Source organism: Octopus bimaculoides, chromosome 7, assembly GCF_046866305.1.
Source record: "Octopus bimaculoides isolate indiv1 chromosome 7, ASM4686630v1, whole genome shotgun sequence".
Classification (NCBI taxonomy): Eukaryota; Metazoa; Mollusca; class Cephalopoda; order Octopoda; family Octopodidae; genus Octopus; species Octopus bimaculoides.
The window spans coordinates 90,893,002-90,916,235 of record NC_142934.1 but is presented as its reverse complement, the minus strand read 5'-3'; the positions used below and the strand labels follow the sequence as shown (position 1 = coordinate 90,916,235).

Genomic DNA, 23,234 nt, shown 5'->3' with positions numbered 1-23,234 from the left:
GTATATACACCTTCGATAGGCCAGTTACTGTAGTATTTATCCTGAGATATCTCGTATGGATGTGTTGTGTTAAAAATAATAAATATTGTAACATGTGGTTGCCGGTACATCTTTGAAAAAGCATCTCCCTTCAAAAAAAAACCCCCAAATGCATCTGACATTGTTGCTGGTCTTTATTAACCCCCTCCAATATTCATTGCATTTTTAACATAGCACATCTATAAGAGATGTTATCCCAGGATGAATACTGTAGTAACTGGCCTATCAATGGTGTACATACATCAAGTATGATAAGTAGATAGCTATTTTAATATATAAACGTTTAAATGTAATTAGTTACAAGTCAGAACAAGGAATTAGGTTTTGTTAGTCAACATATTTAGAAACCATTATTGAAAATAAGATCTTGGGAAAAAACCCCACTAAATTATGATAATTTTCTGTGGTCAAGAATAATTTCTTTTTTTTGGGGGGGGGGGGGGTATAGAAATTACAAATATATTTGTCCTTTAAATGTGGAGGGATTTTTATAATGTAAAATGATCCGTAGCCATCATCTTGTAGTTATGTTAAAATACTTCATTTAATACATCAGAAACTTTCGTCATCATTTTTAACATCTGCTTTCCATGCTGGCATGGATTGGATGGCTTCAGGTAAAAATAAGGAAACTTCCAAATTTCATTATATATTTATGCTTTTATATTTCATAATATATTTTTTTACAACCTGAATTTTATCAATTGTTAAAACAGTGCTAAAATGATTAATTTCAATAGAATTCGCAAAATAAAAAAAAAACAACAATTATTATATCAAACCAATAACAAATATAATTTATATACACATACATATGTGCATTAATATATCCAGGGTGCAGTGAATAAACTGTCGTCTAAATTATGCAAAAATGAAAATAACACTGATATCTCATTTTAACAGATATATTTACCAAAATTACATAAAAATATCTTCAAATACTAAAGAGTAAATTTATTCAATAAAATCGCCATTGGCTTCAACCATGGCCTCCAGACGACTTCAGAATCTCCTGCAAGTCTTCTGGACAATCTCTTTGTTGAAGTTGGTGAATGTTGCCATAATCCTTGCCATCAGTTCATCTTTGGTGTTACAAGTTTTGTTGGTCTCTCACTGAACTGCGCCGTACACATAATAATGAAGGGGATTGCAGTCTGGGGAGTTTGTGGTTTCAGAAATTGTCTGACAGCCATGACTGGGTTCTGCTTGTGTGGCATGGTGCAGAGTCCTGTTGCCAGACATAGGGTCTTCCAGCAGCCACCCTCTTGACCCAGGGCAGCACCACCTCCTCCAGGCACTTGATGTAGGCCTCCGTGTTGAGTCTGAGGCTGTGTGGAAAGATGAACGGAGGCATAACATTGCCATCACTAGTGATCACTCCAAACACCATGAAGCTGACTAGATGTTTGATTTTCATCATTCTTCATACATGTCCTCAGATTGACACCCAAACACTCTGAAATGTTTGTATTGAAGGTTCCGGTGCAAATGCCAAGCATTACAGCATACTGTTTCCAAATTTCTGTCAGAGTGAATTGTATCATGGTGCTGTTTTTCTCACAGATGGTGCCCAACTGACCCTACTATAGTTTGTAGTCAACAAAATCAAAAACAAACAATGTACATGCACGAAATTAAAAATCTAAAATGGTGACAGTTTACCCATTGCACCCTGTATATATATATAAATACACACACACACACCTGATGATGTGCTGGTACAGAGCTGCTGAATCATATGTTTTACAGAACGTTTATTTAATAGTATGATATGGAAAGTTCAGCAACTAACTGCTGTTACCAATGCACAGAAACAATTGTTGTGTTTAGTGATCAAAACCTGTTCCTTCCATCTTGTTTTGCAAATTTTAAAAAATACATACATATGTACACACGCACGCACGCACACACGCTCACACGCACACACACACACACAATGTCAGAATTCAATGAAGGCAACGCTTAATACATATCAATTTTTCTCATGAGATCTGTATTTTAGTATAAGATTTCTGAAAGTTGAAGTTAGGGAACAAACACTGCAGAAGCAGAAATAAGTAACTAACATAACATCATCATCACCATCACCATCATCATCATCATTATCATAAACAACAACAACAACAACAACAAGAAGGAAAATTTAGAAAAGGAAAAACAAACATTTTTAGTGGATATACTGTTTAGGAAACATACAATGCATTAACCAATGACAATTATAATGATGCTGTTAATATACAGGAACACTGTAAACAAACAATTGGTAATTATCAGTTCACTTGTATTGTTTACAACAAACTAAGAAGTCAATATTATTTACATTTAAACAAGAACAAAAAAAAAAAAAGAAACAATAACTAAACGAAACAAGGAGAAACAACATGTTTACAATCACTGATTTAAGGGAGGAAGGGGGAGGAGAACAGTTCAGACGATATACAATCTAAGGGAGACAATTTCAACAAACTTGATATAAAACTTTTATCTTGGATCACAATACGGTTTCTAGTTAAAGGTACAAAGCTTGGAATTTTGAGGGCAGTGTTTAGTCGATTATATCGATTCCAGAACGTGATTGATAATATATTTTATTGATTCCAAAAGGATAAATGGCAATGTTAACCTCGATGGGATTTGAAATCATCTTTGATAATCATAATTATTTCAAATTTTGGCAAAAGTCCAGCAATTTTAAGATGAGGGGGAGAAGGAGGTTTGTTGGTTACATCGACCCCAGTACTTGACTGGTACTTTATTTTATCAACCCCAGGAGGATAAAAGGCATATGTGACCTCAGAACGTAAAGACCCAAAAGAAATGTCATCCTCACAGATTCTAATGTAAGGATTAGACCCAATTATTTTGGTAGCGAGGGTGGGGGGTGGGGGTGGGGGGTGCTTGATTACATTGACCCCAGTATTAGATTGGAACTTTTATTTTATTAAACTGAAAAGGATGAAAGGCAAAGTCGACCTTGGCAGGATTTGAACTCTGAATGTAGTGGGACAACTAACTAAACACTATATAGCATTTGTCAGTTGCTCAATCAATTCTCCCAATCTATTGATCTCTGTCTCCTCTAAATCTAACTCTACAGTGATTAATATTCAATCAAAGTCAAAAACGTCAGTTTCAATCAAACCTCACAACTCTAACACTAAACAGCTGAAGATATTGGTTTTAATTCTATAGCAAAAGAAAAAAAAAAAAAATGGTAACTTTCCAAGATTAAGATTTGTGTTCCATAAATTTAAATTTACTGTTTTATCACAAAGTATATTTTGAGAAAAATCACAGAAAAAATTGAATGATTAAACACCAAAATCTTAAAACAGTCTAGAGGCAATAAATGTTGCATTAGCAGAATTTATCCATTCAATAGCTTCATCAAACGTTTCGCAATTCAATTTAAAAGCAATAAAATTCCAAAAAGCCAGATCGTATATTTTAATGAGATTTGTTGATCTAAAGACAAAAAATTAAAAACTAATAATAATCACTACGCAAACTGAGGATTCAGTAAGCAATGCCTATTTGGCAGGTCTTTTGGGGGAAATGTGAAGACCTTGGACACAGTTCCTTCCTCCAGACCAAACTATTAAAAAAAAAAAAATGATAAGAATGAAGATGATATGAGAACACTGTATATTACTGGAATTCCCAGGAGTTTTTACTACTAACTTGTAAACTAATAATTTGAGAGAGAAAGATTGATAAATTAACATGCTTGATTAGATAAAAGCCAATATCATTCCAAAACCAAATTCCATTTTCTAAAATCATAGTTAACATAATATCATGCAAAAATTAACACATTTTCATATTAGAAATCAATCAGCCAATAACTAAATAAAATTTCTTTTTTTAAATCATCAATTTAAAAAATCCCTGGCTTTAGATTAAATGGATTAATTTATTGAAGATTATGATTTTTTTCTTGTTATTTTATTAATTTTAATGATATGTAATGAAATGTAATTAATGGCCACATCATTGCTGGAACACTAAGGTTGGGGGAATATTATAACTGTAAAACTAAGAAAAAACTTCAAATAATTATTTCTTTTATCTTTTACTTGTTTCAGTCACTAGACTGTGGCCATGCTGGGGTACTACTTTGAAGAAGTTTTTGTCAAATGAATCACCCAAAACTTTTTTTCTAAAGCCTGGTACTTGTTCTACTGGTCACATTTGCCAAATTTCTAAGTTACAGGATGTAAACACATCAATACTGGTGCACACACACACACACACACACACACACACACACACGCACGCACACACACACACGCACACACACATAATAGCTTCTTTCAGATTCCATCTAGCAAATCCACTCACATAGAAAATGACACTTGCCCAAGGTGTCACGCAGAGAGACTGAACCCAGAACCAGGTGGCTGAGAAATAAATATCTTACCTCACAGCTACACCAGCATCAATTTACTTATTACTCTCCTCAATGTAATTCTCAACTTTTGACTCACTTTACAATGATAAATTTTCTCTAAATATTAACTCTTTTATTGTGGAAATCAGATACATCCATTCAAGATTTCATAACCCATTAACTGAAGAAAGCAGTTTTATATACCAATCTATCTTCTGTTGAGGGATGTCATGTTTGGAACTTTTCAGCAACCCCTCGTATGTGTATATGTGTATATGTATATATTATATATATGTGTGTGTGTGTATGTATGTATGTATATATATATATATATATATATATATAGGCGCAGGAGTGGCTGTGTGGTAAGTAGCTTGCTTACCAACCACATGTATGTATGTATATGTGTGTGTGTGTATATATATATATATATATATATATATATATATATATATATATATACACACACACACATATATATATATATATGATGATGATGATATACATATACATATACATAAACATATATATACATACATACTCATATGCATATATATATATAAATAAACACACACACACACAGCATAGCACCTTGAGTAACTGTTTCCTGCTATAGCTCTAGTTTGACCAAAGCTTTGTAAATGGATTTGGCAGATGGAAACTCTGTGTGTGTGTGTGTGTGTTTGTATGTATGTATTGATATATCTATGCGTGTCAGTCTTTGTGTATGTGTTCATTCTCTACTACTTTGAAAACCAGTGTTGGTTTGTTTATGTCCCTGTAACTTAACGGTTCATAAAAAAAAAAATGACTGGGGTCAATTCATTTGACTGAAATCCTTCAAGGTGATGCTCCAGCATGGCAGCAGTGAAATGACTGAGACAATCATAGAAGCTAAAAAGAAAAATGTAAAACTCTCCTCCCCATCCACAGTGATCACCTCTCCTCCACCACCATACATCTCTCCCACTCCCTACATTTCCCTCCACACTCTCACAACCTACCCAACCACATGTTATCTTCCTCTCCTCCTTTCACCCATCCACTCTCTTTCTTACTCTGACCACACTACGATTTTTATTATTATTATTATTCCGCCAAGGTTGACTTTGCCTTTCATCCTTTCGGGGTCGATTAAATAATCATTGGGGTCGATGTAATCGACTTAATCCCCTTGTCTGTCCTTGTTTGTCTCCTCTATGTTTAGCCCCCTGTGGGCAATAAAGAAATAAAACTACTACTATTATTATCATCATCATTATTATTATTTTATTATTATCATCATCATCATCATCATCATTTAATAAGACGGTGAGCTGGCTGAATCGTTAGTATGCCGGGCGAAATGCTTAGCAGTATTTTGCCCCGTCACTATGTTCTGAGTTCAAATTCCACCGACGTCAACTTTGCCTTTTATTCTTTTGGGGTCGATAAATTAAGTACCAGTTGCGCACTGGAGTCGATCTAATCGACTGCCACCCCCCACCCCCACCCCCCAAAAAAATTCGGGCCTTGTGCTTAGAGTAGAAAAGAACTGGCAGAATTGTTAGCATGCTGGGCAAAATGCTCGGCAGTATTTCGTCTGCCACTACATTCTGAGTTCAAATTCCACTGAGGGCAACTTTGTCTTTCATCATTTCGGGGTCAATAAATTAAGTACTAGTTAAATATTGGGGTCAATGTGATCGATTGTCCCCCTCGCCACAAAATCCAGGCTGTGTGCCTATAGTAGAAAGAATTATTATTATTATTGCTAAGGTAGCGAGGTGGCAAAATCGTTAGCACACCAGGTGAAATGCTTAGTGGTATTTCACCTGTCTTTACGTTCTGAGTTCAAATTCCGCTGAGGTCAACTTTGCCTTTCATTCTTTCAGGGTTGATTAAATAAGTACCAGTTATGCACTGGGGTCAATGTAATCGACTTAATCCCCTCCCCCAATCTGCCTGTGTGGCAAAAATTTGAAAGAATAATAATTATTAATTATTGCCATTCTACAGTTCTTCGCCGTCCCATTCCTTTTCCTTCAGTCATCTCCTCACCCTACCTCCCCCAACTCCTCTCTCATTGGCCACCCCATAACCCTCCACAGTTTCTACAATTCTCACCTATTCCTCCCTCTTCTCTACCTCCCCTACACTTGTTCCTAATATTCCCCCTTTCATTCATTCTCTACCTCTAACCATCTCTCTCTTATACACCCTCGCAACCTCTAACCATCCACACTTTCTGCTCTCCGGGTCTTAGACTCGCAGGCTGCATGGTGACCTCAGTGACCTAGTGCTGATGCCACCCCCACCCCAGCTACATGCTGTAAAGTGGTTGCCATTAAGGAGAGCTTTCAGCCATATAAACCATGCCAAAAACAGGCACCGGAGCATGATGCAGTCTTCAGACCTGTTGGATCCTGTCAAATTCTCGAACACATGACAATGATGATGATGGTGGTGGTGGTGGTGGTGGTAATGATGATTATGATTATGATGATGATGATGATGATGACAATGAAATTTTGTATGCAAACCTTTCTCATTACATTTACATTGAAGGAACTCAAACCAATGGAACACCAATAAAAAAAAAGAAAAACTAGAAACAAATTGGAAATGAAAAAAAACAAGCATTTCTACAGGAAATACATGAAGTAACAGATGATTGGCAAGAGTAAAGGAAGGTTTAAGGCAGGAATCAGTGGTGAGTTAGTCAGGTGAACAAGAAATGAAGCTAAGGACCAACCAATGTTATACACAACAACTGAACAACCATCAACACAGATTGAAATAGATTAAAGCTAATACTGGAGGAGGAAACAACTGCATTACAAATAAGAAGAATATTTAAGGTGGACAAAAAAACAAAAAAAAAACAGGAATTAATACATATATCAGAATGGTCTGGGACATTAACAGAAAGAATCTTCTATAACAATATATAAATTAAAATTATATAAAAAACAAAGATTTCAAACAAAATGTTAGTGTGAGGAATCTATATACATAAATGTGTAATGGTGTCTGTCTGTCTGTGTGTTTGGGGTTACTCTAACTCCTCCCACATTATTCAACTGATTTTAATGATTTTTGGCACATAGGTAGATCACATGCCCTGAAGTTCAAATAAGGTTGGAATTTTTCAAAAACTTGATAATGCTCAATCGGGGCATTTGAATGGAAATTCCCATAATGATGTTATTTTTCCTGAAGATTTTGCATTTTTCACATGTAAAATTTCAACAAAATCGATAGAATAGCCTCTAAGGAAATACTTCTTTACATTTGTGTTCTTTGCACTATTGAACACATTGTTGTCGGCTGCAAAAACTTCACTCAATCAACAAACCTCCGTTGCCTGCTCTGACCATTTTCCCTCTGCCTGCCACACATCTACTCATCCTGCAACAGCCTACCAAACCAGATATAACATCTTAATGGGTAATAGTTGGCACGGGGAACATAGACGATTTCAATACAAGGCCAGAGGTGGGCTTAACTTCAACACGGAAAACACAAGCAACGCTGGGTTCAAAAGCTAGTTCTAATATAGATGGAAGAGGATATTTGAAGAGAATTCAAATTGAATTATAAAAACTATTATGCTTGATGTAAATAAATTAAAGCAGAAAGTTTACTAAGAACTCAATTCATTATTATAATTATAGTTTATTAAAGTTATTTTCTTTTGTAATATTTAATCTTTTAGTTTTCAAACCGGCCATATCCAGCCCAAATACTCCATTTGTTTTGTGTTCAAAATAACTAGATTTGGTCTCTCACACCTACCCTACAATGTTATTTTACTTTATCGAAATTTTGGATCTATGAGATTCAAAACAATGCGAATAAATAAGGATTATATATGACAGAAAAATCTGAATGTTAATGGGTTTATTCCAACAACTTAGATGGCATGATACAATCATTGGTTATATCAAGAAAAGAATCTTGGACGTAACTTTTCCTGATCTTGGACAAAACCAAAACTCTCAAAGTGGGTCCAATAATCTTCCCTGATGATTGCAGACATAACAAAAAACTGGAGCGAGATGAACGAGCACAGCTGTTTGGACAGTGAAAGTTTGGCATGACTGATTGATGCTAGAGAAACATACAGGTACAGATAGGCAGAGAGAGAGGGGGGAAAGAGGGGGGAGAGAGAGAGAGAGAGACATTACAATTTATTAATTGAATGTGGTTGACATAAACTCTTTCCCCTCTCCTCATTTTCACATAAGAGAGAAATATGCCGACACAAAGAGAGAGAGAGAGAGAGAGAGAGGGGCAGAGACAGACAGACAAAAAGAGAAAGAGAGAGAGAGGGAGAGAGAGAGAGAGAGAAAGAGAGAGAGAGAGAGAGAGAAAGCAAGAAGTCATAGGAAGGGAGAGAGGGAGAGAGAGATTACAATCTATTAATTGAACACAATTGACATAAACACTTTCTCTTAACTTCAAACACATAAAAAAGAAATATGCTCATAAAGATAAATAGACACAGACAGATAGATAGATAGATAGACAGAGAGAGAGAGAGAGAGAGAGGGAGAGAGAGAGAAACATGACTTATGTCAAAGAAGTCAATGTTAAATCAGCAATGGTAAATAGGTTGTGCCAAAACAGCTGTGCCAAAATGTCTTGCACCCACTAAAAACACATCCTAAAAACAAGCCTTTTCCTTCAAGGCCCAGAAACAAGTAATGACCTTTGAAAAAGGCTAAATAAAATGCACAATGGGACACTGCACCTACAACTGCTACACACGCACACAAACAACTTTGATGGTATTCAAAATGAGGTTATTCAGATGAATGACCAAATATTTACCAATCAACAACTCAACAATTTTTAGCTACAGAACTGCTGTATCATCTCCTTGTCTATTCTTTTCCATACAACAATAGCCTAGGCTCTTCTGAACTAACTCACTCTGTACCAACTCCACCCAAATTTACCCAAAACACATGCTTTCCCTCTTCTCATCCCTGTTACTGCATTTCACCTACAAAACTCCCCTACCCCCTCACCAAACACCGTGGCCCAATAATTCATCACCGAAATGTGAATCCCCTGGAATTTAATTTACAGATGTTCAAACTGAATACAAATCACATCAGTGACACAAGTTTTAGAGGGTTTGCAATGATCAGGAGCATAGGCTCTTCCCTCTCAACAAATATGCAATGTGTGTGTGTGTTAATACAGCGGATATATAATTGTTAAAGAAGACAACAGACATTAAGGCAAGGCAAATATCTCAAGTCGTTTCCACTTGAGATGTTTGCCTTGCCTTAATATCTGTTGTCCTCTTTAACAATTATATAATACATACATACATACATACATACATACATATATACATACATACATATATATATATATATATATATATATATATATATATATATATCATCATCATCATCATCATCGTTTAACGTCCGCCTACCATGCTAGCATGGGTTGGACGATTTGACTGAGGACTGGTGAAACCGGATGGCAACACCAGGCTCCAATCTAATTTGGCAGAGTTTCTACAGCTGGATGCCCTTCCTAACGCCAACCACTCAGAGAGTGTAGTGGGTGCTTTTACGTGTCACCCGCACGAAAACGGCCACGCTCGAAATGGTGTCTTTTATGTGCCACCCGCACAAGAGCCAGTCCAGGGGCACCGGCAACGATCTCGCTCGAAAAACCTCATGTGTCACTCGCACAAGAGCCAGTCCATGGGCACTGGCAACGATCTCGCACGAAAGATATCATGTGTCGCCCGCACATGAGCCAGTCCAGGGGCACTGGCAACGATCCCGCTCGATAGATTTCATGTGTCGCCCGCACATGAGCCAGTCCGGGGGGGGGGCACTGGCAAACGATCCCGCTCAAAAAAGCCTCATGTGTCACCCGCACAAGAGCCAGTCCAGGGGCACTGGCAACGATCCCGCTCGAAAGACCCCATGTGTCGCCCGCACACTAGCCAGCCCGGGGGCACCGGCAATGACCTCGCTCGAAAAACCTCATGTGTCACCCGCAAGCCGGCCCAGGGGCACCGGCAACGATCTCGCTCGAAAGATTTCATGTGTCGCCCGCACATGAGCCAGTCCGGGGGCACTGGCAAACGATCCCGCTCGAAAGATATCATGTGTCGCCCGCACATGAGCCAGTCCGGGGGCACTGGTAAACGATCCCGCTCGAAAGATATCATGTGTCGCCCTCACATGAGCCAGTCCAGGGGCACTGGCAACGATCCCGCTCGAAAGATTTCATGTGTCGCTCGTACATGAGCCAGTCCGAGGGGCACTGATATATATATATATATATATATATATATATATATATATATATATATATATATACATGTGTGTGTGTGTGTCTTTGTATCTGCATTTCTCTGCCACCACTGCTTGACAACCAGTGTTGGTGTGTTTACATCCCTGTAAGTCAGTGGTTCGGCAAGAGACTGATAGGATAAGTACCAGGCTTTAATGAAAGGTATAAGTACTGGGGTGAATTCATTTGACTAAAATTCTTCAATGTGGTGCCCCAGCATGGCCACAGACTAATGATTGAAGCAAATAGAAGATAAAACAGAAAGGTACCCACCATAAATATCAAGTATTTCTGAGAGTTCAATGTAATTTGTAGGCTTTAGTTACGCAGAGCATGAATGGTTGGATGACATCCCTAGTCTCAGGTGATCATACTTGGGAATCCAGCTAGAAAGTGTAACGAGGGTTGTTTCTAAGAGGACCCCATGGAAGAAGTACCTAAGGACTCCTCCCCACCCCAACAACCCACCCGAGAATAGTAGGCAGAGGAAATGGGTGGATGGGAGATTTTCTTTTTTTTTTCTTTTTGCTTATGTGAATAATTTTAGACCTTTATACTTATAAATGGACTTTACATAGATTGTAAAGATGTTAAAGCAATTAATAATAATAATAATAATAATAATAATAATAATAATAATAATAATAATAATCATAAATAACCACAAAGAAGAAATTCATGCAGAAATATGTGACTAGAAAAATAAGGTTTCACTGTAAGATTGAAGTAATATAGAATATGTTACAGTATGAGAGTGATCCTATCAATGTGTTAACTATTGGTTATTAAGCTAACTAGTGGTTAAAAATAGGTTAACCCATCAATAAATATATGTGTGAGGATTTCTTTGACTAACAAGGAAATTTAACAACAAAATCATATTAGTTTTTGAAGTAAATGAATTAATTTGAGCAAAGAAAATAAAAACTTTAACAAATAAAACAGTTATGAATAGAAATAGTTTTAAAACAAGCAGGTTTAACAGAATATTCTGGATATGATATAAATTACTAAATATTTAAAAAATGAGAACACTTATTTTATAGGAAAAAAATTACTAAATGTTTTTAAAATGAAAACATTTACTTATTTCATGGGAAAAAGAAAAAGTTGAAAAAATTACCAAAGAATTTTAAAATTGAAGTTTTAAAGTATTTAAAATGAATTAATTTAAAATAAAGTCTGTGTTGCTATTAAGGTTTTTGTTGAATAAGTTAGCTTCATTTCTGGTTCACCTTCATAAAACAAATCAACAAAAAAAAAACATTCATTAAAGACCAACCTGTCCCACAGCAGAATGGATTCCTTGACACTGCGATGGCTAGTGAATAGAAAGCCATCAAAATGAAATATAAAGTCTGAAAAAATGTTCAATTTCTCATGCAATGTAAAAAGTGAGGTAGCCTGCTGCAAAAATGTGATAATGTAAAATTTGAAAACCAGTTACGTGTTTCAATAAATTGAGTATTCTAATTGCTATTGAATTTTAGTCAGGACAACATTATAACATTTCAAATAAAATAATCCTTTCTAATCTTAAAACAAAGCTAGCAATTTTTGAAAGGAAGAAGTTGATTATATTGATCCCTGTGCTCAGCTGGTACTTATTTTATTAACCTCCAAAATGACAAAACACAAAGTTGACCTCAGTGGGTGATATTGGAGCTCAGAATGTAAAAAGGCAGAAGAAATACTTCTAAGCATTTTGTCCAGCATGGTAAGGATTCTGCCAGTATGCCACCTTCATTGCTAGGTAAAATAATGTACAAGTACCTTATTTTGTAGACTATAAATAAAAGGATACATGGAAAAGAAAAATGAATGATTAATTGATTAAAAATTAATTTACCAAGTGTTGAATCTTTCAGTATAATATATTTTAAGATTATTTCTAAGAAAAGATTATACCCAGAAACAGTATTAAATATAATTTCAACGGATTCAGCCAGATCAAATTTATTTGTCAAAGTCACTGAAAAGTTATTTTTTAAAATTAGAAAATATAAAGCTTGCTATAGTATAAAGTATCTGTCTGATAGAATGCAGAATTTAGAAATAGGGAGTTTGACAAGCTAGTAAGATGACTACTGAAATGAAAATAATGAAATAAAACTGTTTAATTCGAAATGTTAGGCAGCCTACAAAACTTGTTAAAATGATAATTCTTTTCTACTCTAGGTACAAGACCTGAAATTTTGGGGGAGGGGGGGGGCAGTCAATTAGATTGACCGCAGTATGCAACTGGTACTTAATTTATCGACTCTGAAAGGATGAAAGGCAAAGTCGACCTCAGCGGAATTTGAACTCAGAATGTAAAGGCAGATGAAACACTGCTAAGAGTTTCGCCCGGCATGCTAACGTTTCTGCCAGATCGCGCGACCTGTCGCTCGGCCACTTGCTCCAGCTCCATCCATTTTCGGGGCCAGTCGATTCGGCAGGTAAGTTGTTAAGATGATAATTCTTTTCTACTCTAGGCACAAGTCCTGAAATGTTTGGGGAGGGAGCCAGTTGATTAGATCAACCCAGTACGCAACTGGTATTTAATTTATTGAACCCGAAAGGCAAAGTTGACCTCAGCGGAATTTGAACTCAGAACGTAAAGACAGATGAAATACCGCTAAGCATTTCACCCGGCGTGCTAACGATTCAGCCAGCTCGCCGCCTTTGTTAAGATGATAATCAAATAACAAAAGTGGTTCAACAAAATACTTTAGCTTAATCAATGTAGATAGAATTGTAATATATTCTTAAATATGGAAAGTTCCAATTTAAATTTGACAAGTCAGTGATGTCTTCTGCATGATTGCTTTTTAAAGTAACTTTCTGCTGCTTGAGTGAAACAACAGGTAGTAGCCTACTGAATGAAGAGGCAACAAATTGATTCATATGTATCAATGATGCTGGCATGATTTGGATGGTTTGATAGGGTCTGGCAAACCATGTCAAGCCCCAATGTCAGCTTTGGCATGGTTTGTACAGCGAGATACCCTTCCTAATGCTAACCATGTTACGAGTACTTTTCTTGGAAAAAAATAATTAACTCTCAATAATCTACTCTATTTATTTGTTAAAAACTACCAAATGAAGATCAGCTGACATATGTAGCTATCAAAAATCATGTAATCTTAACAGGTGTTACATCAACTAGTATATAAAGTCCAAATTTTTCCATGAGCTCGTAAAAGGCATTAGAGAAATTATCTTCTTCCCTACAACTACTACTACTACTACTACTACTACTACTACTACTACTAGATCTTTTCTGTTTGGCTGCCACTTTTTAATTTCTTCAATTTTTGTTCCAATTGATTTCATATTTGGTGTGTTGGTCTAGTTTTGTAAAGTAATCATTGACATGAAATTCATTTTTGCCATAAATCAATAAATAAAGCTTTTAAAATTTGCAAATTTGGAGTAATTTTAGCCAATCAAAAGCCACAGACATATAGGTGCTTGTTTCAATAGTAACAAGTCAAGCTACTACCAAGCTGCTTATCATGTGTTCTTCTGAGATTCAGCATGAAAAATTACATCAATACACCAAATTTTAAAATTTTCAGTAAACTTCAAAATTTCTACAGGTGCAGCCTAACAGAAAAGATTCCTATTACTACATAAAAACATTCCAGTAGTACATCAAAGATTTAATGGACCATGAGATAATTTTTTTGTTCATTATAAGAATTACCACTAAATTATATTTGAAAAAGAAGAAAAACAGAAGTGTTTACAGGAGAAAAAATTCAATGAACAGTATAATTTTTCAGATAAATAAAATTAAAATCTTTACGAAGTAGAAATATAAGAAATTTGTAAGTTAACTAAAAGAATAGATATTTATCAATAGCCTTTCCTTATTCAGCATAGCTACTGTAAATTTGGACCAGACAGTTCAAAAGCAGTGAATAAAGTTTTTTATTTTCATATTCAATCTAAGTAATAATCTGTACCATAATAAAGAAAGCTGATTATTAATTAGTTTGGAGTAAGTAACTTTTATAAAGAGAAAGCAATTATTAAAGTCTGTACTTTCTAGACAATTCTTAAAATTTCTAATTTTAATATATTTTTTATCAAGATGTGGTTTTCTAAACTCTTTTATTATTGAAGATATCAACAAGAGAAAACTAGTTTTAATTCACAATGAGTGTTTTTTCATTACTATGATATAACATTCTTTCTCTTTTTCTGTCTTTTACACTTCATGACGCTACTTTCTAAAGATAAAAACAGTAAAAACATTTCTCCAAATTATAAGTTTGCTCCAGCATCACCCAAATTATGTAGATTCCAGTATCCTTTCAGATTTGCTGAAGGTTTTTGAAGAAGAAGAAGAGTGGTTTTAATTTACTTGTGTCAATTGTTCCTAATATAAATGAGTCTCATTTTCTCCTAACTGAAGTATTTGATTGTTGTGCAGAATGTTTTTTGAAAAAAATAGCCATCATAGAAAACTTTTCTAGTACACATAATAAGGATTATAACATGAAGTCTGTTATATATTTCTGATAATTAATTCCTTTGCTGAGATCTGCACTGTTTGGGTTATCATAGCTCACACGATGAACGGGAATAGAATACCATTTCCCATCTCTTTACATTTGTAACTGAGAGTTTATAAAGGTGATTAATACTAAAATGTACAAAATAAATATATTAATGGAAAAGTAAAGCAGAGCAAACCAACACTGTCTTTGAGTGCTTGCTATTATTCTAAATTTATTTATTGAGCAAATATGTGCTGTTAGATGAATAAAGGATACAAAGAGAAATTAGATGTAACAGATCAAAAAAGTTACACAAATTGAGAATCAAATGTGTAAATATTATTTAACAACCAACAGAAAACACTCAGGGCATGGGGTATGTGAGTGTTTCTGCTAGTAATCATAAATCAATTTAGTACAGTTTTCAAAAAGACAGTGCTTTAAATGTTACAGTTTACACATGTAATATAATCATTAATAAATAAAAACAAAAATGATATAATCTGCGCTTGCAGCAGGCTACTTCACAGATAATTTATGAGTCATTTAAAGCAAAATATCAATTTTCAAGTGAACTGACTTGGACTTTCACAAGTTTATTGCTACAGCAAATAAATAAATATTAAAAGTCTCATATCCATTAGATGTATCTGAAATATTGCTGGTCTTGTTCTTATTAATGTAAGTATAGGAGAGTGATGAAAGCCACAATACTGTGGAATCAAGAAAAAAAAAATAAACATGTCCAGTATATTGGTTTTTAAGAAGTACTCAGAAGAAAAGAAACAAAAATCTAAAATAGAATATTAAGCCAATAAAAACTGATATTAATAAGTCTTGACACGTCAAGGTGCGATTATGGCTCTGGAGACAAGAGTTCACTTTGTAACCAGGTTGTTTTGGGTACTATCCCACTGCATGGAATCTTGGCAAGTGACATCTACTATAGCCTTAGCATGACCAATGCATAGCGAGTGAAATTAGTGGACAAAGACTGCATGGAAGCACATCATACACACACTGACTAACAAATAAATGAATAAAACCATTAGATTGTTCTACTTTAATCTGCTCATAAATATACAGACCTCCATCAATTCACAAATACAACACGCACATACATTTCTAATTATCAGATCTCCATCTGAGCTCAATCTATGTGTCTAAGATTTGATGAATACCAAAAAGACTATATATTAAATTATATGAATTTTTCTCTTTTTGCAGCCCTTGAGAATCTTATTCGAAACACTCTTGTGATATACATAAAAACTGTGTTGAAATCATGTTCCATTCTTTAAAATGGTGAAGCTGTTTCCTACATCTTAACCAATCACTACAAACTCTACAGGCTATGCTATTATTTACTGATGACGGATGAAATTTATGACAAAATAAAAACTCACGTATTACTACAACTAAACGAACAACTTTAGGACTTTTATTTGATTCCCTTGTTGTAAAACAGAGACAAAAGATCAATGAAATAATAAAGAAACAAAAGGAAACACAGAAAATGCAGTGTATTTACTGGAATAAGGATGCCATTGATCAATGGTACCATAGATATACAATTGAAGTATTTGTCATAATTATCTATAAAAAAAGAATAAAAGAGTCACTTTAATAATGCATGTGCTTTAAAGGGCCATCGTGGGTCAACAGTTAGAAGGATTTTAATGTTATCAATAATATATTTGATGACAAAGTGTATTGTTGGCTATAGGTCAGGAAGGTCGTCTCTGACTAGAATTATGAAATGAGAAAATAAGAAGAGTATGGTTAATGTGGCAATAGAAATGTTTAATAGAAATAAACTGTATTAATAGATTAGATGAGAGAGATGTTTGATAAAGCAATGGTCCTTGAAATGAAAGAATGGTGTAGTGTGGGTGTAGAGACAGTGACAAAGTATTGTTGACAAAAGAGTAAATAGATGAGCACCAGACAAACATTTAGTGTGGAAGAGAGGATATGGCAGGCAAGCTATGAAGGACTGAATCTAGGAGAGTAGCTGAAGAAAAGAGAGAGATTGAGAAAGGAGAAAGCAAGTCTGAGATGTAACAGAACAAAATTCCATAGATGGATGAATTTGAGCTTTTCTGGATTTTACACATTTTCAGAACTGGAGTCTTTTTTTTTTTTTAATTATTATTTTTCCTAAGCTTTAAAATAGAAATACATCAATCTTTGTTTATCAAGGGAGTTTGTGTTTGAAACAAAAACACAGTGACAAATGAATCAGCAATAAACGAATCCTTTCCACCCACTTTATCAATGGAACAAATGGTAGATTCCTTAACACGAAATTCATGGCCCACAGTAGTGAAGCTACCTTTTGCTGTAGAGAATATACTTGTTGTGTCATCTACAGATGCCTTTTGTATTTTTTCAGGTCATTGGTCCCATGTTGATGGGATGGAGTACAGAAATCCATATAAAAAATAAACAGTTCCACCACACAGTTATGTTAACATAAGCAGTAGTGCATTCTGGGTAGCCGAGCATTGTGGGTGGTTGCTGGGGTATGTTTTTGTGGTACAAGCAGAACCTTTGATTACTAACTTGTACTATCAGAGATCAATCCATGATAAGTGTAACATGGTTCACAATTGAGCATGCCATATTATCCCAGATCAGTGATGAATGAATCAGTTATAAATGAGGCTACATGTATTCCTAAAAAGACAGGATTGGGTTACAATATCTAATGTGTTGTTTTGTTTATTTAGGACAGTAGGAAGTGATTTGAGGGAGATTTGGTTGCTATTTGTAGCAGACCAAAGGCGGCGAGCTGGCAGAAATGTTAGCACGTCAGGCGAAATGCTTAGCACTATTTCATCTGCTGTTACGTTCTGAGTTCAAATTCCGCCGAGGTCAACTTTGCCTTTCATCCTTTCAGGGTTGATTAAATAAGTACCAGTTATGCACTGGGGTCGATGTAATCGACTTAATCCCTTGTTTGTCCCCTCTATGGTTAGCTCCTTGTGGGCAATAAAGAAATATATATTTGTAGCAGACCAAGCAACTATGTAGTGATTCCCACATTGGCTTGGCCATTCCGAAACTCTTGTAATACATCTGATATTGTCTGGATAGCAATTAGCAAAATTTTAAATTAAGCTTTTATATTTTCTACTACTCTGGTATTCCTTATTATTTAAATGCTGGTGCCATGTATAAAGCACTCGTGCTGGCGCCACATAGAAAGCACCCATGCTGGTGACACATAAAAGTACCTAGTACACTCTGCAAAGTGGTTGCCATTAGGAAGGACATCAAGCTATTGAAACCATGTAAAAACAGACAATTGATGTAACTCTTCAGCTTGCCAGCTCCCCTCATACCATCCAACCCATGCCAGCATGGAAAACAGATGTCAAATGATGAAGATGATTAGTTTGCTATGTCTACATCATTTCCAGTGATTGTCTTTATTAAACTCATCCCTCTCCAGTTATTTCATGTATTAACTTATTCATCTCTAGCTATTTTGTTAGCTCATTCAAACTCAACTTCTCATTCATCAAGTGGTTTTTTACAAGATGATACCATTCACATATTCATTTTCCCAACATTTTATAATTGGGTCAACCTGCTAAAAAATAGCAGTCAAATCTATCCCAAACAACACCCTTCTATCTTAAAAAAGAACACATTAGATAATGTAGTCCTAGATAGTCAGTCCTGCAGCTCAACAACAATCTTTTTATATAATATATCCATCATATGTAGGACAGATATCAGAAAGAACATTTTTCTGTTACCAGAATGAGGTGAGACTTTTTTTAAAAAACATTCCTCTTAGCTACAGCAGATAAAGTTGTAAAGACCAAGTAACTAAGTACATTTTAAAATATTCGGTCTTCTAAAATAACATTTACAAATCCTCTACACACATTAAAACACATCCTTGTCCCACCCTGCAAAAAATTGGGTTTTTACTACTGTTGATCTAGTAATTTCACTGTGTTGTTGTTAGGATTTATTTTGAGACCAAATTCATTTTATTAGCCTAAAAACTTCCAGTAGCTCTTCTTATGTGCTTACAGTTAAAACTATATCAATTACACACAGATAGATTGTGTGATATGTGGTCTAAAAAACCTTTGAAGTATAACATGTAATTGAAAAAAGTAAAATAATGTTTATGATAAGTGATGGCTTGGATTTCTTATTTCCTGCAGAAATAATGATTGCATAGATGTACCTGTATGTACATGTGTATATGTGTATGCACATGCATGCCAGTGTGTGTGAGTGTGTGCACATGTGTGCATCCATGCATGTGTGTGTGTGTGTTTGTCCTCGTTAAGCTGAGTAGACTAAAATAATTTGAAGTGAAATTTAGGTCCAAGTACAGTTCTGCTTATGTTACAATAAAATATGTCAAAGAAATAATACAAATGACAAATTTGAATAAATTATAATTAGCAAGATATAAAAACAGAAAGAATAAAACTTAAAATTAGCAAGAGCAGGCACAAATTAAGCACTAAATAGATAATTGCAGTGTTAATTAGTGAAGTTTGAACATTAAGCTTATCAGAAAGAAGAGTGGGTTGATGTACATTGTGTGTAAATTAATAGAAAGATTAGTAAAACTCGTTTATAAATTGTCTACACTTATACTATCAGTTAACTCAAAATTATGGGAGAATCTAATCAACTAAAACTCACTAAATGTTAATTATCTCTATAACTAGTCATCAGTTATCTTTAATTTCATGAAATAATTAGATTTAATCTGATAATGAAATTTTTATCTGAATAGCTAGTAATTTTATCTTTTATAGAATGTCTCCATTCATAACTAAAAAAAAAGGGATAAATGAAGAGAAATAAGTATATAATGCAAAGACTTGCAATGATTAGAGAATTAACCATTACAACATCAAAACAAAAGTCTCAATGTTATTTCTTTTTAGTAGATACCAACCTTTTGCGTAAAGTAGGAGGATCCTTAGTTCCATGTTTTCTGATAGGTATTGTTAACTTTTTCCGATAATTTGCTTGAGAAAACACATTTGAGCCATATCCACACATCTGAGGGCCATACAATGCCTGGTAACATTGATTGCAGTAAGGAAGACCTTTGTGCTAGAAAAAAAGAAAAGAAAAAAGTTATTTAGATTTATAATGAACGAAAACAAGAGTAATTTTGATTATGATACGTTTGTCAGAAAAAATAATTTGTAAAACAATAATCCCTGTTGTAGTTAATCTAAAACAAAATATCAATGCATCAAGTATCTGTAGTGGCTGTGTGGTAAGTAGCTTGCTTACCAACCACATGGTTCTGGGTTCAGTCCCACTGCGTGGTATCTTGGGCAAGTGTCTTCTACTATAGCCTAGGGCCGACCAAAGTCTTGTGAGTGGATTTGGTAAACGGAAACTGAAAGAAGCCCGTTGTATATATGTTTATATATATATATATATATATATATATATATATATATATATATATGTATGTGTATTTGTGTGTCTGTGTTTGTCTCCCTAGCATTGCTTAACAACCGATGCTGGTGTGTTCACGTCTCCGTCACTTAGCAGTTCGGCAAAAGAGACTGATAGAATAAGTACTAGGCTTACAAAGAATAAGTCCTGGGGTCGATTTGCTCGACTAAAGGCGGTACTCCAGCATGGCCGCAGTCAAATGACTGAAACAAGTAAAAGAGTAAAAGAGTATTAGTTGTATCCTTCTGATTAACTACATTGAATTAATCAGCTGTCAGTTAAGTATCTCCCCTGTGTCCCATGCTCCCAATCCTTCTTCTTATTCCTTCCTGATCACACCCCTTTGCTCCCACCAATAATAATAACTAATTGTAACAGAGGCACCAAAGTCAAAAATTTGCAGGGAGAATAACACTGATCCCAGTGAAGTAATTATATTGACCCCAGTAAAGGTATGTAGGCTAGAAGTTAGGGTGTTGCACTCATGATTGCAAGATAGTAGTTTCAGTTCCCATGCTAGGCAGTGCATTGTATTCTTGAGCAAAACACTTCATTTCACATAGCACCAGTTCACTCAGCTGTAGATGAATAACCCTGCAAAGGAATTTGCATCCCATTCCGTAGGAATGTTGTGATCTCAATCACTGTTATGCCATGGAAACTGGGTAACTGACCCTATGAATGCCTAGGAGATAATTATGTCCAGGGGCTGAGGATGAAGATGAAGATGATGATGATGGTGTTGAGGGTGATGATGATGATGATGGTGATGATGATGATGACGATGACGATGATGACGATGGTGATGATGACGATGGTGATGATGATGATGACGATGATGATGACGATGGTGATGATGATGATGGTGATGATGATGATGACGATGATGATGCCAATGACAACGACGAGTACAAATACTTAACTGGTACTTTATGTTATCGACCTTGGAAGGGTGAAAGGCAAAGTTGACCTCGACAGGATTTGAACTCAGAATGTACAGAGCCAGACCAAACACTACAAGGCTGCAATGCATTTTATCCAACACTGCAGCCACCACCCCTCACCAGCCATTCCTCTTGACAACACCTTTGCAATCATGTCTGCAAGGTGTGGACAAATACACCGTTTGTTCTGGGGTTACTCCCTACCCCTTCCCCACCATCTTCTGCTGTTTATTCCCCACTTTTTTATTGTCGTTTTCTTTGCTTCCTTATATATATGTGTGTGTGTGTGTGTGTGTGTGTGTGTGCGTGTGTGTTTGTGTGGATATATATATATATATATACGGCGAGCTTCTTTCAGTTTCCGTCTACCAAATCCATTCACAAGGCTTTGGTCAGCCTGAGGCTATACTAGAAGACATTTGCCCAAGGTACCCATAAATGGGACTGAATCCAGAACCATGTTGTTGGTAAGCAAGCCACTTACCACACAACTACTCCTGTAATTATGGGGGATTTTTTTTTCTTGATAAGTTGATCTTTTCTTCCTGTAAACACAAAGTTTAATTCATTTTACTAATTATAATTTCTAGCTTAGGGCACAAGGCTGCAAAATTCCATGGACAGGAATAGTTGAAATCTTAGTACTTGGGTACTACTTGAAAATCTCAGCAAAAATTGAACTCAGAATCTGAATTGATGTAACTAAATACAGCAGTAAACTTTTGTCGAATACTTGACTTTAAGTGGCAATAAAATAGCGAACTAATCATTAGGAGATATAGAGCATGATAGCTAGTGGCCTTAATAGTCAATACATCAAACAATTAGTCAATAAAATACACGAAGAGAGGAAATAAAATACACAATCTATAATCGTGGCACTCCGTTGGTTACGACGACGAGGGTTCCAGATGATCTTATCAATGGAACAGCCTGCTTGTAAAATTAACATGCTGGTGGCTGAGCACTCCACAGACATGTGTACCCTTAATGTAGTTCTTGGGGAGATTCAGCGTGACACAGAGTGTGACAAGGCTGGGCCCTTTGAAATACAGGTACAACAGAAACAGGAAGAAAGAGTGAGAGAAAGTTGTGGTGAAAGTGTACAGCAGGGTTTGCTACCATCCCCTGCCGGAGCCTCGTGGAGCTTTAGGTGTTTTCACTCAATAAACACTCACAACGCTCAGTCTGGAAATTGAAAATGCGATCCTATGACTGCGAGTCTGCTGTCCTAACCACTGGGCCATTGCGCCTCCACAATCTATAATACTTATGGATTCCAAATAACAATAATGGTAGCAGGTGTTTTTAGGAAATACTTTTATTGTAAATTGGAGAAATAATTGAATAAATTGTGGCTCCAAATGAATTCAATATTCTGTAATAGCTAACATAAGATATACAGAAGACAGAAATAGACTTATGAATAAAGAACAGTTTTCTTATCCAGTTCTATTTTGATATATTTTTCTCCCATGCTCCCCGCTCCTTCTTTTTATTCCTTCTTTATGATTTACCCATTTTATTTATCTCTTTTGTCCATCAACAGTTTATTTTGATTTATTCTGTGGCAGTTATATCCAGCTATATTTTACAATCTAGGTG

General features: G+C 35.4%; 1 protein-coding gene across 19 annotated transcripts in view; it reads right to left on the bottom strand.

The window, feature by feature from the left end:
- The window catches only part of LOC106870574 (uncharacterized), a 152,821-nt gene that overhangs the window by 65,646 nt on the left and 63,941 nt on the right, over window positions 1-23,234 (bottom strand). For 10 of the 19 annotated variants that reach the window (XM_089355628.1, XM_089355621.1, XM_089355625.1 and 7 more), the window contains 2 exons: window positions 20,168-20,328; window positions 12,024-12,062 (listed from right to left, as the gene is read on the bottom strand). In XM_089355628.1, coding sequence (XP_089211754.1) covers window positions 12,024-12,062; window positions 20,168-20,328 — 200 coding nt within the window. The remainder of the gene's footprint in view (window positions 1-12,023; window positions 12,063-20,167; window positions 20,329-23,234) is intronic. The other 9 variants (XM_089355633.1, XM_089355623.1, XM_089355626.1 and 6 more) reach the window with 1 other exon arrangement.